At 41.6% G+C, this 15,345-nt stretch overlaps 1 protein-coding gene across 1 annotated transcript; it reads right to left on the bottom strand.

The window, feature by feature from the left end:
• Nucleotides 1-1,362: 1,362 nt before the first annotated feature.
• ints6l (integrator complex subunit 6 like) lies at nucleotides 1,363-14,968 on the bottom strand. Its single transcript, XM_083980463.1, has 18 exons — nucleotides 14,499-14,968; nucleotides 14,301-14,378; nucleotides 10,990-11,139; nucleotides 9,450-9,539; nucleotides 9,082-9,265; nucleotides 8,807-8,935; nucleotides 8,141-8,304; nucleotides 7,712-7,864; nucleotides 7,358-7,490; nucleotides 6,849-6,943; nucleotides 6,631-6,741; nucleotides 5,736-5,951; nucleotides 5,501-5,627; nucleotides 5,065-5,207; nucleotides 4,730-4,961; nucleotides 4,257-4,640; nucleotides 3,367-3,460; nucleotides 1,363-3,085 (listed from the first exon to the last, which is right to left on the bottom strand). The coding sequence occupies exons 1-18, from the start codon at nucleotides 14,607-14,609 to the stop codon at nucleotides 2,974-2,976; spliced, it is 2,706 nt and encodes a 901-aa protein (XP_083836589.1). The 5' UTR covers nucleotides 14,610-14,968; the 3' UTR covers nucleotides 1,363-2,973.
• Nucleotides 14,969-15,345: the final 377 nt, after the last annotated feature.

A 15,345-nucleotide genomic window follows, 5' to 3' on the forward strand; every position in this document is an offset into this window, starting at 1 on the left:
AACTGGAATAATCATATCAATCAAGTTTGCAAAAGATCAATGAAAATGCTTGGTATACTGAAAAGGGTTTCTCCTCTGATCAATTTGTCTGCTCATGTGACTTTATATTATAGTTTTTTATTTCCATATTTGAATTATTGTAATATTGTCTGGTCTGCAACTTATCCAACTTACCTGAACAAACTACTGTTAATTCAGAAAAGATTTCTAAGAACGATCTCTCGCTCCGGTAGACTAGAACCATCTGCACCCCTATTTATGAAATATTCAATATTGCCCATTCATAAACTTAATGTCTTCCATTCATGCTTGTTTGTGCATAAGTTTATCAACGCTAAACAAAATCTTCCTGACACTTTTCAACATTTTTTTACTTTTTCATCTGACCTCCATTCATATTCAACTAGGCATAGTGGCAATCTTCATTTACCCTTCTGCCGAACATCTGGGCATCAATCTAATATTACTTTTAGAGGTCCAAAACTTTGGAATGGTTTGGAGGTGGTTCTGAGGTCAACAACATCTTATACATCCTTTAGAAAGTTACTGAAAAAACACCTCATGTCATAATCTTCAGTGTTATTTTTCTGTTAATGTTAATTATGCATCCTTTTTCTTTTTCTTTTTCTTTTGTTTGTTTGTGTTTCATAGTTTTTCTATGTTGCACTGTACATTTTATTGTTTCATTTCTAATTTTATTTTTCTGTATTTCTCATTGTTTATCTTGAGTTAATGTAATTCTATGATGAAGGGAGTGGAACTTTGTACAAGCCTTCTAGGCTTCGTTCCCTCCTTGCACTGTTTTAAAATTGTGCTAAATAAATAAATCAAATCAAATCAAATGGGTTGTGTGGTTCTAGGTCAGTGGGTGAATAAGGATAAATGTTACTTGGTCATCAGATAACTGAAGGAGGGCAGCAGTAAAACTTGTTGTTCTTTATGAAGTTGGTCACAGTTAATGGACAGAATTGCACACATGTAGCTGTGCTGTGGGAGACTCCTCTTCCTTCATAACACATGAACGCACTCCACACAGGAGGCCACATGGAGACATGGCTGCCGTTGTTACTTGGAACAACACTCATCCTTTGTGACCAACACTCAACCATTCAGTCAGAAAAACTGTTGTGCTGAATTTGAAATCTAAATTTTGCCAAAGATGTTAAAGGAGACAGAAAATAAAGTATGTGTAGATTTGTAAAAGTGATGAAAACTGTTTTGCAACTTTGGCCGGATTCAGTTCACACATCAGTGGATGTTTCCAGGAAATAAAGATGAGAACTGTTTTGTGTCTGAATGTCAACACATGTGAAGGTGATTGATGGTCACTTCTCAGAAGAAACACACACATTGACAGAAGACTACCAGTTTCTACCAGTGGTTTATTTTTTGTTTTGTTTTGTTAAAAAAAGAGTAAGTGCATAAAACTTTACACTTTGTATATGTATTTAACAGCTTACAAAATTGGCTTTAAACATATTCTTTCAAAATATTTCTTATACTCTGAAATAAACAAATTCACAAAAATAATCTATATTCCTTATGAACATTAAAAAGTAGTGTACATCTGTAAAAACAAGAAGGAACGTGTAAAAAGCAGCAGCGGGCCAGACCACCAGCTGTTACAGCTCAACAACAGGTGACCGACCACTGAGCCCGGACAGATGCAGAATAAACTTCTGGGAAACAATGGAGTGTTTGTTGTGCTGCGGAGGAAGATGTGTGTGTGTGTGTTTGGGGACGGTACCTCTGAATGGATACCAACAGCTGCATTCACTGAACCTATGTTCTATTGCTGTCATGGCAGGTAAGAGGACTCTGATGCTCAGTCGACACAACTGGTCGTGTGTTCAGTCCCACGCACCCATGTGCAAAAAACACTAATACTTCTATAATTCTATGTTCTTCAATTTCATCTTAAAAAAAAGCACACAATGTAACAAAATGGACCCAGTATTGACATTTAAAAGCGACCTAATGACCTTCAGACAGACGTGTTTGAAGTTTTCCCCTTTTTTGAGTAAAAAAATGCAAATTGGGAGGTGGGCAATGTGGCAATCGTCCGATGAGATGAGAGAAATGTATCCACCATTCAACATGCTTTAACATTTATAGTGGGAATAAAATCCCTTTTTATGTGGAAATGTTGGATTTGTACCTTCATTAGATAATTCAACGACTGGGTCGGCCACGTACACATTTTCATCTGGGGGTTTTATCTTCCTCCAGAAAAGTTTTACTATGTCACAATATAACTTGCTGCTTTACACAGAATGACATACCGGTAAACGCTCACAGACTGTGTCCATATTGCCCACCCCTAACACTAATGCATATCATCATAAACCAATGAGAATGATGGGAAAATAACAAGATAACAAGATCAACTTGGACAAAAAACAAAAGAAAACATCAGTGCAGTTTTTTTGTAGATATAACAGTAAAAACACGAGGGGTACCCAGTGGGAACAGGTTCCCCCTGTCAGCCGCACAGGAACATTAATTTTTATTACTCTAGAAAAAGTCCTTGCAGTCTTACAAACACTTTTCAGACCAGCTGAAGAAAGGTCTGCTTTGTAAAGAATAACAGGAATAATCCTGTCCATCCCTCTCTCTGCCTTTAAAGGATCTGTTGGCTTATTGTGTGTCTGTCTAACGGAGTGTGTATGTGTGTGTGTCTTCTGAACAATGTGCCGATACAGACAAAAGCCGTATGGATGTCTAAGGCATCTGTCAATATCAAGAGGATTATATTTAAAGTCCTCGGTGGATCTGTGCTGACGGCTCCTCCTCCAGTTAAAGCCTTGAACAGGAAGTGATGTAACAGAACGGGGACGGGAGGGAGGAGCCTCTGCTCTCAGTGCATTTGTCCTTTTCCTTCCCCACTTTCCTACTTGGTCTTTTGAGGCCGGTCATGTCAAGGACATCTCTCTCCCATGGTGGTGGTATTCAGCAGTGAAGGCGTCTTCATCACTATCTGCCGTGATCATTGAGAAGCTGTGCGGCTGCTGCTGCTGCTGCGTGCTTCTCCTCCAGGTCAGCGAGGACCACCTCCAGCTGCTGGATCAGGACCCGCTTCTTAAATCTGCCACAGATGGAAAGAAATGCTTTACAAGCAGAAAGATGAATGGGGAACAGTAAATAGTTGAAATAAAGGCAGCGAGTTTCCATGAAGAAGCCAGCCGGAGATGTAAGAAGGTGAAGCTGCCTTGAAAAAGCAAAGAACATAGTTGCGATGATGTTATGAGTCACAGCTCAGAGATGCAGTGACACAGGTCTAATGACTCATTGTTGAACATTTATGTGTTGGAGGCAGGATCAGGGTCTTCCCCATGAAAACACTGTAGAGTGAGTCATGTCTCTTACCTGACAGCCTCTCCGATGGCGTGCTGGATGAAGTACCTCTGCACATTGAGCGGCCCTTTGACCTGCTCCAGTAGTGACATTATGGCCTCGTAGTCTGAGGGAAAAAAGCAGAGATAAATAAACCATTCAAACGTTCCCCACATGACAGTGTAACGTACTGTTGACACCACACTGCACCACACTCACTTCTCCACATTCTCAGTTATTGCAATATTGTTTGGGCTGGCACATATCCTACTAACTTACAGAAATTATTAACCACACAAAAGACATTTGTTAGATTAGCCACCTACTCTAAAACACATGTCTTCATCTGCCCTGCTTTTTAAGAAACTTCACATATTGTCAGTTTATGATATTAATATACTTCAATCATGCATATTTATTCATAAATATATTCATCTTTCACATTTGCTGCCCAAATCTTTTAATGAATTCTTCACAGTTAACTCTCAGGTCCATTCTTACAACACAAGAGTCACTATAAATAAACTTCATCCTCCTTTTTGCCGCACTACACATAGTCAGTTTTCTGTTGCTTACAGAGGTTCTATACTTTGTGTTCATGTAGCAAAATTATCTTCATCCCTCAATAATTTTAAGTCAAGACTGAAAGCTTATCTGATAAATCAAGATTTCCACTAGTTTCTTTTCCAGTATAGTTATACACACCCAAAATTTTATTTTGACTCTTGTTATACATTGGCACTTTTAAATTGTTTGAATTTTTATATAGTTTTTGGGTAGGTGTTTTTTTATGAGCCCATATAGGGTTTTTAACCTCTCCCACACTTACTATTCTTGTTTCATTACTGTTTTTGTAATTGTCTTTATTTTCTATGGTGCAAATAAATAAACTAAATTAAACTAAACTACTACACCACACTCACTTCGTCCAGGCTTGCGGACCTCCTTTATGACCCGCGACCTCAGCTCTGCATGGCATCCATCTAGTGGGGCAATGAAGATGGTCTCGAGCTCGGTGGGCTCGGCGTCGGGTTCCTCGAGCTCGTTCTGGGGACTCAGACCTTCACAGTTGTGTTTCTCCTCCGGCGTCTGCTCATCCAGACAATCCTCCGCTAGACTCTCTTCTGTCATGTTGTCGTCTTCTCCTCGATCCACTGCTCCCACCACGCCGGCCTTCTCCTCCAGGGTCAGTGGAGACGGGTTTACTGCGACGGGCTCCATCTCAATGGGCCACATCTCCCCTGACTCGGGCTCCAGAACCGCGTCACCGTTGCTCTCCGGGACCACCACGTTGTTGCCGTCCACTCCTGCAGGGGAAGTAAAGATTGACTTAGAACCACACCGCTGCCTCTCAGGCACAGTCCCTTCACACGCTGCACACACACAACAGTCGTACCTTTGTGCTGTGGGACGGGTTTGATGAGGTTCTGCTGCCCTTGTACTCCGGCTGGAGTCTTTCCTACCACCACATGGTTGGTGTTTCCTGGTGGAGTCTGTGGCCGCCGTAGTAATGGGGACATACTTCGCCTTCTCTTCAGAGTAGCACCCGAGTTGGAATCCCCAGAATTTCCTCTTTTCTTATTCTGGGGGCCCGCTACAAACTCGTCTGCCTCGTCGATCATCATGCCCTGAGATAAACATGTGCCACAACGCAACATTTAAGGATAAAAGAAACTAAATACTGAATTTAAGAAAAAATACATTTAACATTCATTTTGATATATCATTTACCTTTTTATCCTGCTTGAAAGGATTCCCAAACGTGTGCAGACGTTTAGGTTGGTCGGGGTCGATCTCTCTGAGAGGAGACGGCATCATTTTGAGGTACTCCTGATAGTTCCCCATCTGAGCCACTGGAATACTGTGCAGGTAGTCTAACAAGAGCAAGATATCTTTTTAGTATAAATAAAATACCGAGGTCACCACACAGTATTTCCTACAGATGTTTTTGAGTTATGGTCAAAGTTATCACTAAAATTGATTAATACAATTCACATTTTGTGTTACGATAGCATTGCAAAGACTGGAGCTATCCTGTCATCTAAAAATACAATTAGTTGCTTTAGTTCAGTATTGTAAAAATGAAACTTAGTGTTTGCCTGTTAAAATCAAAATCAGTGGAGTCACTGATGTTTTTTCCTCCATCCCGTCTCATAACATAACAAACCTTCGTCTTGCCCTCGGATCAATTTCTGCGATGTCCGCAACAAATTGGAGCGCATGCGGGTGAGCTGATCCAGGAGGTTCCGTCTCGGGATGTCGTAGGCGTTTCGATAAGCCTGTGGTTTTACATCCTGTGAACACATCGGTGCATCTAGTCAGAGAAAACCCACCAACCCGTCCTTTTTCCTCTGGAGCTTCCTCACCCACATGAGGTATTTTCAGAAATGTCTTGAACGTACCTTGTTGAGCAGGGCGATCTGGAAGCTGGCGAACTCTTTGAGGTTGATGTCGCCCAGTCGAAGAGGCACCTCCCCGGTGATTCCCTGCAGCAGCTGCTTGAAGTCTCGCCGGTGGGCCAGAGAGAGCGAGCTGCTGTGATTCTTCAACTTTATGCCGGTTTCTTGGGGAGCCTTCTTCCCCACGGACACGATTAAACGGTCGGATTCGATCTTTGCCTTCAATCCAACAAAACAGGGGAAAAACACAGAATTTTACTTTCCATCCAGACAACCAAATTCTCACTGAGATGTCTCCCTGTTGCTGAGGGATATCGTTATATAAATGATAGATATATCAAATAGTGTGATACTTTTCCAAGTTATCTTGAGAAACTAACAGAAAAAGAGTCATTTGTTCCAAGTAAATATGCTGACTAACCCACTGTTCATTTTTTGAAGTTTACTAAATGAATTATCTGTGAAACTAATGTTGTGTTTAATGAGGTATCAGACTAATGTGTTACTTCATATCTCTTCAAACACATAAAAGACTATAAATAAGCATCTAATAAAGGATTTTAAAAAAACAACTTATTCTTGAATGTGCAAGCTTTGGTGTATTAGATGTGTAATGAGTTTGATGTCACTCTCTAAACTAACTATCTCACTTACTGTTTTAAAGATCAATACAAAGCAGCAGTTGCTACTAAAATGTGTTTAAAACGTATTGATTCTGAAAGGCCATTATGTTTGGATTGATGGGATAGATGTTTTTGAACCATTTAGTTTTTCTTTATAGGGTTTCAGGGATTGGGTATAAGAGGTATATTTAAGTATTTTCTGGCTGATATAGTGACTGAGATTGTTGGAAGTATCACAGCTTGAAAATGATGTTCAGGGAACGTGGAGTTTTTACCTGCTGGCTGAGCTTCTTCAAATATGAGATGACGCTGTAACTCAGGCCACAGTCGATGGTGTCCGCGATAAGATTAGGTGCACCCATCATCCTCAAGGCCTTTTTTAAGGGCTGTCAAAAGGGGACGAACATTGGACATTGGTTGTGTGCGAAAACAATACAAATCCACGTCATAAACATTTATGAAACACAGCAGCCGCCACATAGCTTTAACTTACCATCAGGTAGTACGGAGGCATTGTCTTCAGGTACATCTCAAAGGCCTGTCGCCACTTGAGGTTTGGTTTTAGTTTGTGCACTTTAAAGAAATCATCTGAAAGGAGGGATAGAGGAGCGGAGAAAAGTTTAAGCATTCTGCACCAGTGAGCAGTCAGCCATCGGCCTGCTGCTGTACGGCTGACTGTGGTCCACGCACATCAATATTCAGGTGGTGAGACAAAGACAAGTATCGAAACACACACTGTATGACACAATTTATCCTCCTTAATACCCCATCATCCCATAATATCTATATGTTGCATAACATTATAAAAAGATGACCTGGTGCTCTGTTATAAACCTGTTATTTGTGATTATGTTTGGGACTGCAGAAGCTTGGGGGAAAAGATTGATGATGATGACATGCCCCAGATAAGGAAATCATTTTAAATTTAATATGAGCTTAGACCTACTGACCCAGAAGTTTTGAGGCCACTTGAGTGGAATAGTTTAATGCCACATGTCTTACCGAGGAGTGGGAGAAGGACTGGGTAGTTGTAAGGCATGACGAACAGGTTGACACAGGTTAATGTGGTGCTGGCTTTAAGGTAACCGAAGGGCTGTCCCAGGTCATTTTGTTTCCCGCTGCTGCTAACGAACACCTGAAGGCAACAACAAGGACAACACAAAACAAATTTGTTCACTGACAATAAAAACAATAACTCAGAGGTCCTCGGTGTGCAGTGACTGGCTCAGCACTGAGAGTGAAAAGATACTGTGGATAAAGCTCACACAACTTTTTATTTATTTCTGGTTTTCAGAAAAGTCCCAGAGGCAAGCGCTCTGACAACAGAGCTGATGGGAGTGTGAAGATGTTCCCTACCTGCCAGCACATGTGTGGAGACTTCCTCTCCAGAACGTACTGGGTGAGTGGAGACGGCTCCAGTTCGTACTTGTCAAAGGGAAGTTTGTCGATCACCATGGGCTCACAGTCCACACAGGAGAAACGCACCATGGGATGAGCAGAGCGAGGTGGCTGCAAACGGGAGGTAGATGAAGAAACCGTTAGGTGACAACAATCTATGCTACCGGCAAAACAGCCAACTACGATGCATCACGGAGTGAGTCTACAGAGGTGTAAAATGGATTGCTCTAGATGTTCTCGGATAAAGAGAGGAAGACGGAGAGATAAGAGAGACAAAGTGAAAGTAAAAACAAGTGCGTGGATCAGTGTGTGTCTGCTACGAGATCCACATCTACAGACATTATAAAAACAGGAGATTAGCGGTGCTCTGTCACGCTCTCAGCTCACCAGTGTAGGAGAGTTCTGGTCCGGCCAGAAGGACTCTGGTATGGGCCAGTGACCAACTGGGACCCCCGTCTTTGGGTTCGGCCGCACGTAGATGAGTTTGTGGCAGCTGTGCCACAGCTGTTGGCTGAAGGACGACACAGGACGACTCGACTCCACTGAGTTATCTGGGAAAAGAAAACGGTATATGAATGTTACTCAAAACCAAATTCAAAACCTCTGTCGACAACATGAAGAGACTTCTATATTACCTCTAATTCTTCATTTAAAAAATACTGTTCTTTATGCAAGTTGCAAGCAGTGTGTTCATTCAGATGATTTACAAGTCAAAGCAAGTGCTTTTCTCCACATAGTGCAATTGTTTGCAAATGTATTTATCTGAAAATGCACTCAGTTCTCCTTTCAGTGTAAAGCTGTGGTGACCGACGGGAAGATTCTCTTCTGCTTTCATCTGTTTAAGTGTCTTTGCTATAATTAACTGTACAGATTGTGATAAGATAATGTGTCAGAGACTTAATGAAATGTTCTTATTTTGAGTGTAAAAGCCACTTGTTTCATGTTTCATGTACTTGACCGTGCTCCTCTTAAACAGCCAAACATTTTGTGTATTCAGGAAAAACAGAAAATGTTGCCTTCTGTCAACTCAGTGTGAATCATGTAAACACCCACCTTCACCAACGAGAGGCGGATCTGGTCCTGTCTTCTCAAAATTAATGACAACGCCACTTTGAACCTTTTGCACCAGTGACTCCAGACACTGGTTCAACATCCTCTGTGTCCGTACACAGTATGACCGCCCTGAGAGGGAAAAGGCAGAAAACACAATCATCAAATGTAATAGAATCAAATTATTGGGTGCTGGGAAAAAAAACAAAAAACAGAACAGACACACATAATGAATGAATGCAGGAATCTATGTGCCAGAGTCAGAGATAATGCCCAACCTCCAGTGACTTCACACATCTGGGTGATAGCAGACTCATCTGTGGGGACACTACCGAGCTGCTCATTGTCTGGTGTGGCTGCTCCGGGCAGCCTCAGCACCAGCGCGAAGAGACGCTGGTCCCAACGAAAGGGCTCTTTGGTCAATTCACTGCCCGCCAAAGGAGAGTTCAGAGGCAGGTGCAGCTGGACAACAGAGAGACAACACAGAACACACAAACATTACTCTTTATGTGATTAAAAAACTAAAATGGTTGTGAAATTACTTGGTAAAAGAGCTTATACCATCAATGGGAAAGTACGTAGCTGCATGACTACATGTTTCTTTTGTATATATATAGTATATGTATATATATATATATGTTCTCACCTCTTCTGGCACCCCAGAGCTGTGAGTGAGCTTGTTTCCATCAGTGATAGTGATGATCACAGACGGCTCCAGGAAGAAGGGGTTACGTCCCTGAGGGAGGAATGACAACATTTAGCAATTAAATCCCACTTTAAGTAAACTGTGGCCCGGATTCATCCCCAGTCCCCTGCCTTCCTTTCTTTATGTTCCAGAGCAGAAACACTCTGCTGGCCTCTCTGTGTGTGAAAAGAATTCACACGTCCTCAAAGCACGGGATGGATGTGGTCTCCTGTGCTCTCTCACTCATGATAAAATATAGGTCTACTGTTCAAAGAGAGGTCAACTTGCACACAGTAATTAGTATGGATTTAGTATCCCACATGTGGTATTACCTCTGGATACTTCTAGGAACTGTGCTGCCGTCTCTGTGCTTTATGTCAGAGCATATCTGTAAGCTACACAGTGTCCTGCACAGTAAAGACAGAGGTCTGTACCACGTTGCTGCAGGGGTCAGGGGTCAGTCTCGTCTAATTCAAACACACACAGAATACCTAAGTAGCTTTACACACTCCTGATACACACACTGCACTCGGCTACAGTAATCCATCTCTGTGTTCGAGCGGAGCACTGGAGAAAAGAGAGTGTGTGAGATGAAAGCAAAAGTCATTTTTAACTCCAGGTGAAGGAACTAGATCTTCATCATCTGTCCAAGGAAAACTCACATACTATAGTGTAGGAGTTGGATCTTACACTCAGTCTGTTCCTGGAGCTTTTTACTGTGATGACTGAAGTTGTTAAGTGTCTTCCTCACAGGCACACACCTTCCACCACGTTAAAGATCAAATTCACTAACTTTAAGTCTTTGTCACTGTCCTCTAATTCTACTGCCACATTAATATAAGGTCATTAAACAGTGAAATTTAAGACTTTGTAAAACAAATAAAATCCTATTTAATACACGATACCAAAGTCATAGAATACAAAATATGAAAGTCTGCTGGAAAAGCAGTGAGGACGGTTTGACTGAGAATTATTTATTACATATATCATATCCCATTCTTATCAGCACTTCCCAGCTGTGTACCACGATAACTTCTAATGACATAATTCATAAAATGAATGCAACCTGGACTCAGATAAGCAGCTGAAAATGGACAATCTCATGTTAAGTGTAATAATGTGCAACATCTACCACAAGACTGCATGTGGTTTTAAAAAATATTAATATAATATATTTAAGAGTAATACTAAAATATCTCCAAAGGCCTTTTAATGGAAATGAGGTGTGTGTTTTAAAGGGGACTAATGATGCTCCTTTTCCACAAATTAAAATAGTTCCTGAGTGTGTTTTCAAGCTGCAGATTCTCTCGATGAATGAAGAATTCCTTTTCTAAGAATTTTACAGTAAGACTGATCTGAAGTTCACCTGAATGTCTGTTTGAAAAAAACAACAACACACAACGGGGCTGAAAGAGAAGATGTATTATTGAACAATAATCCTACTGTCCTCTTATAGCAACAGAGGAAGAAATGCACTGACAGGATGCCGTTTGTCACACACCTGTCCGTAGTTGTCGATGCCTGAGACGAGGCGGTTGAGGTTAAGCAGGTCAAAGGCCGTGCGCAGAGCGTGACCCAGCGTCGTCAGCCCAGACGCCTGCAGGTTCTTCAGCTCGCACATGAAGGTGGCATGGTTCTCCTTCCAGCCGGCCTGAAACACATACATTAGCACATTAGCATCGGGCCGGGTGCATCGCACAGCAACAACACCCTCACAACACAGTGGCAGAGGAGGCCTGGAGCCACATGGTGAAGAGTCACAAACCAAAATAGATCCGAAGCCACAGACGCTCATACTATGTAATTACACGGGGAAACAGAGCGAGTTTTGTTCACTGACAAGCAGGAACTGATTCATGTCAAGCATGTGACAGCCACCTTTGGAAAGATGTTTGCAACCCACTGATTTTGTGAAACATGACATAATTGTGACCATAAAATGACATTGGGCCGTGTCAAGCTCTGCAAATACAAGATAACATTGTGAAACTCACATTGGAGCTGGATGGTGCTATTAAAAAGAAGGAAAAAAAAGAGTAATTTCATACATGACAAGCATCCCAAAATATACTTGTCCTCTGTGTCTGTGCTATACTCCCACAGGACGGGATGTGGGAGTCTAACTGCTTGTGAACTTTTCTCCAGCAAGGTCAAGTACCTTAGTGCTGCAGCTTCATGCTTAATCTAAGGATGACCTGTAGGCTTACCACTTCCTTTATCAGGAGAGGGAGGGGGAAAATGCTAAAGACACACACACAGAGATGGAGATAAAAGCCCGAAGCACCAGTATCAACATGCATGCTCTGCCTCAGGCCAGTGGGTAGATTTTTGGATTATCATGGGATATGATTGCAAAGCCATGGAATTTCTAGGAAAGTGCAGGGTGTTACATGAATGACGTTAGATAAATATTATGCCGACGTACGAGCAATCTCCCTGAGCTGCCGAGGCAAAGATTTAGTGGAGATGCATTCACAGGAGTAGTAGCAGAGAAATAAGCCAGACACAGACACTTGTGTCGGCAAGCAGAAACGTAAGGCTTAGTTTGCACTCAATAATTCAGACTACAGAATATTTCTATTTTCTTGCCCAGCCTCCTCCCTCTCTCCCTCTACATCAACAATTTATTGCCTCACTGTAACTGTGCAATCAGAGCCCCATTCACTATAACCTTGTCCTTTCATCATAATCCTGGCTACACAAAGCAGCAAAGACAACAAAGGAGAAGGCCGTGAAGGAAAAAAGAGAGGAAGAAGACAGGAGGCAGGAGGAAGACAAGTTGAGGACAGACTTGACGATGAGAGGAGAGCACTTCAGGCAGCAGCACCTGGCTGGTTCTATGTGAAGCAGGAGAATTAGATGTTGGGATTATTTTTGGCCAAGGAGTTATATGCATGATTATTTTAGTGGGATGCATGTGGCTATGGTCTGGACTAAAGCAAGGTCAATGACAGGAGGAGAGAGAAGAAATTCAGCTCCCATGAATGACAGCAAGCACTCACAACAGTGCTGTGAACTGAAAAGAGTATTTTTATTTCTTTTCTAGTATGGGGGTCATTGAAGAGCCTGATATAGCCTGTGCTATTTTTTTTTTTTTTTTAACATTGAAGCTGGACAGTAGTTCATCAAAATAGACCTCACGATACAAGTCCATCTGTGTTGTAGCTCTATGTAAACAAAACCTGTTAGAACAGGATGTGGAAAGAACACCATAATATATCAAATTAAGTCAAATAATAAATGTTTCCTTACAATTCTGCATGAGAAAAGTAAAATGCTTCCTCCTAAAACAGCACCTCTTTCTGGTTAGAGTTATATTAGTTCACTAATTCAAAAATGTATCTTATTTGTGATTAGAATTGATTTAAATGATAAAGATTAAGTTAATGATTTTCAATATGAAAACATAACAAGTTATAGAAGTGACAAAGAATAATAAAGACCAGTTGATAGTGTAATTAACTACAGTATATTGACCATTGCTTTATAGTTTTATAGACTGCTCAAAACAAAAAGGCCTCAATTTTTGTCATAAATATAAAAAAAATACATATTTTAAACCCAGAATATTTTACACCTTTAATTATCGAAATTCCTCCCAGTTGCTGTGTTGCTTGTATAATAACTGGAAATGTGTCCCTAATGCATATGCATTTAAACAAACTGTCATTATATTATTATGTATCATATAATATTGTGTCATCATTATATTGGTCTGTCATCAATTATTATAAGACAAACCAATATTGTTGCTCCTTGTCAAAAGCTATTTAGAAAGCTGCAGCTGCTGTTTAAGTGCAGCAAAGTAAAATGAAACTGAACTTTCGGGAGGAAGATTAAAAAACACCCACACACACAGCAACAACTGTGGGATTCACTGATCATTTACGTGTACCTTTTAACCTGCACTATTCTTTATGCTTCTGTATTTATCCTCTATTCTCACACAGCAAAACTCTTCTGTGTCTTCAAGCACATGTGGCATGGGATGGACTAAGTGCTGAGCATATTGTGTTGAGAGCAGTGGTGTGTTGTTTGTAGACAGAGTTGGGCAAGCCAGTAGATTTCTAATATAGACTGTCCGCTGCAGATCAGGGACTTCAGGTCTTCCTGTGAGCACTTAGAAGAGATGTATTTTATTAGGCTGGAGGAGCTCAGAGAGAGAGAGAGATGTGAGCCAGGTCATAAAACAAGTCAACAGATTAGTGAGGATAGCTCTGCTGACATGAAACCCCACTAATTGTTCCACTGATTCACAGGTTGCATGTGTTTTTGTTGTTGTTTTTTGCCTGGGTGCATCGATGAAAACTGTTTGTATGCGGGGACGTGATGCTCGTAATATCGGCATAACAGATAAATATCATGTGAATAATTATCATTCTCTTCCAGCGAAGTCACATAAAAAAAAAAAAAAAAAATCTATGATGAAGAGGGGCTTATCAACTTTCAACCCAGATTGGCCAATGACAATGCGTGGATGATGCAAGGGGCGGGGCAGAAGATGATTGGCGGGCTCTTTGACCAATCTAAACACTGTACGGTCAAAAAAAGAGCGACGTCATAGGCGATAATAAATCTCTCCGCCTCCATCTCAACGCCCGAGACTTTTCTCAACACAAAAGCAAAATGTCCGCTGGATGTTCGGAGGTAGTGCATCTCCGGGACTGCGGGTACTCGGATCAAAAAAAGGCCGTTTTTCGCCACTGGGACGCCGCCCAACACTGACTACAAACCAGAAGGACAATAAAGTCTCACTGACAGAAAAATACGTCCGACTTGTCAAATGTAAAAATGGTATCAGTTGCTAATTACCTTCACTCCGTATGGTGGATCATCGAATGTAACTAGCATGTACCTGTCGCCTCTACTAGCCGGGTCTCGGGCACGCAGCTGTCAAAAAAAGAAAACCAAAACAACATATATTAATTTCGACCGATCTTGCCCAAGGAACCCTAAGGTCACCAAAGGTGCATAGTTGCTGATAAAAGTCGGGGTAAAATCGTTCTTTACCTTCATAAAGACCTCAACCGCGCCTTTAGCAATGTCCAGATACGTCGTACCCAAATAAGTGCGCTGATTCATAGAGGCGGACGTGTCTAACAGGAAAAGTAAAATAGGCATTTTAAATGGAAAGCCGCGGTGGTATGCTTTTCTAAAATAACTGTTATCCACATATGACCTATCGTGCGGCCATACAGTTCACACATGTGTGTATATATTTGTTATAATAAGCCCCCCCTCCAGAAGAGGGCCGTTGCCTCTGCCCTCTCTCTATCTGCCTTTCTAGAGCTCTGTCTCGGCTCGCGCTGTTCAACTTCTGCTCCTAACCGAATGGAACGCCCCGCTGCCTGAGCTGCGACGCCATTGGCTGAGTCGGATTCCGCTGGCCACGCCCCCTCCGATATATAAATATATAACGAGGTCGCGATGGCTCGTTAATACAGCACATCCGCCTACCCCTCACATTTGTGTGTGTGCCTAACGGGATGTGTGTATGCGATCCTTGCCATTACGTAGCCTACGTGCCTGAAATGATGAACTGATATTTGTAAGGAGATAGATCACATCGTCTGAACCTGAATATTCTTGATATTCTCACACTGAGCCAGTGAATCAAGTGCCACACTTAGGGATTATGCATTATTGTATGCTGCAGAGGCTGCAGGATCCTGACAAACTGCACATTTAGTTTAGAGAGAGAGAGAATATAAATAATATGTATATTCAAACATGCATCCAACAACACTATAACAGTGGGAAGACACTTCACACGCGTCTGAAATCATTTAGAAAGTAGGCTATCGCCTGTTATGCATGTGCTCGCCCATCGGACATTTCTTGAATGCAGCATCGTTGT

This window comes from Trachurus trachurus, assembly GCF_905171665.1.
Source record: "Trachurus trachurus genome assembly, chromosome: 10".
In the NCBI taxonomy this organism is placed as follows: Eukaryota; Metazoa; Chordata; class Actinopteri; order Carangiformes; family Carangidae; genus Trachurus; species Trachurus trachurus.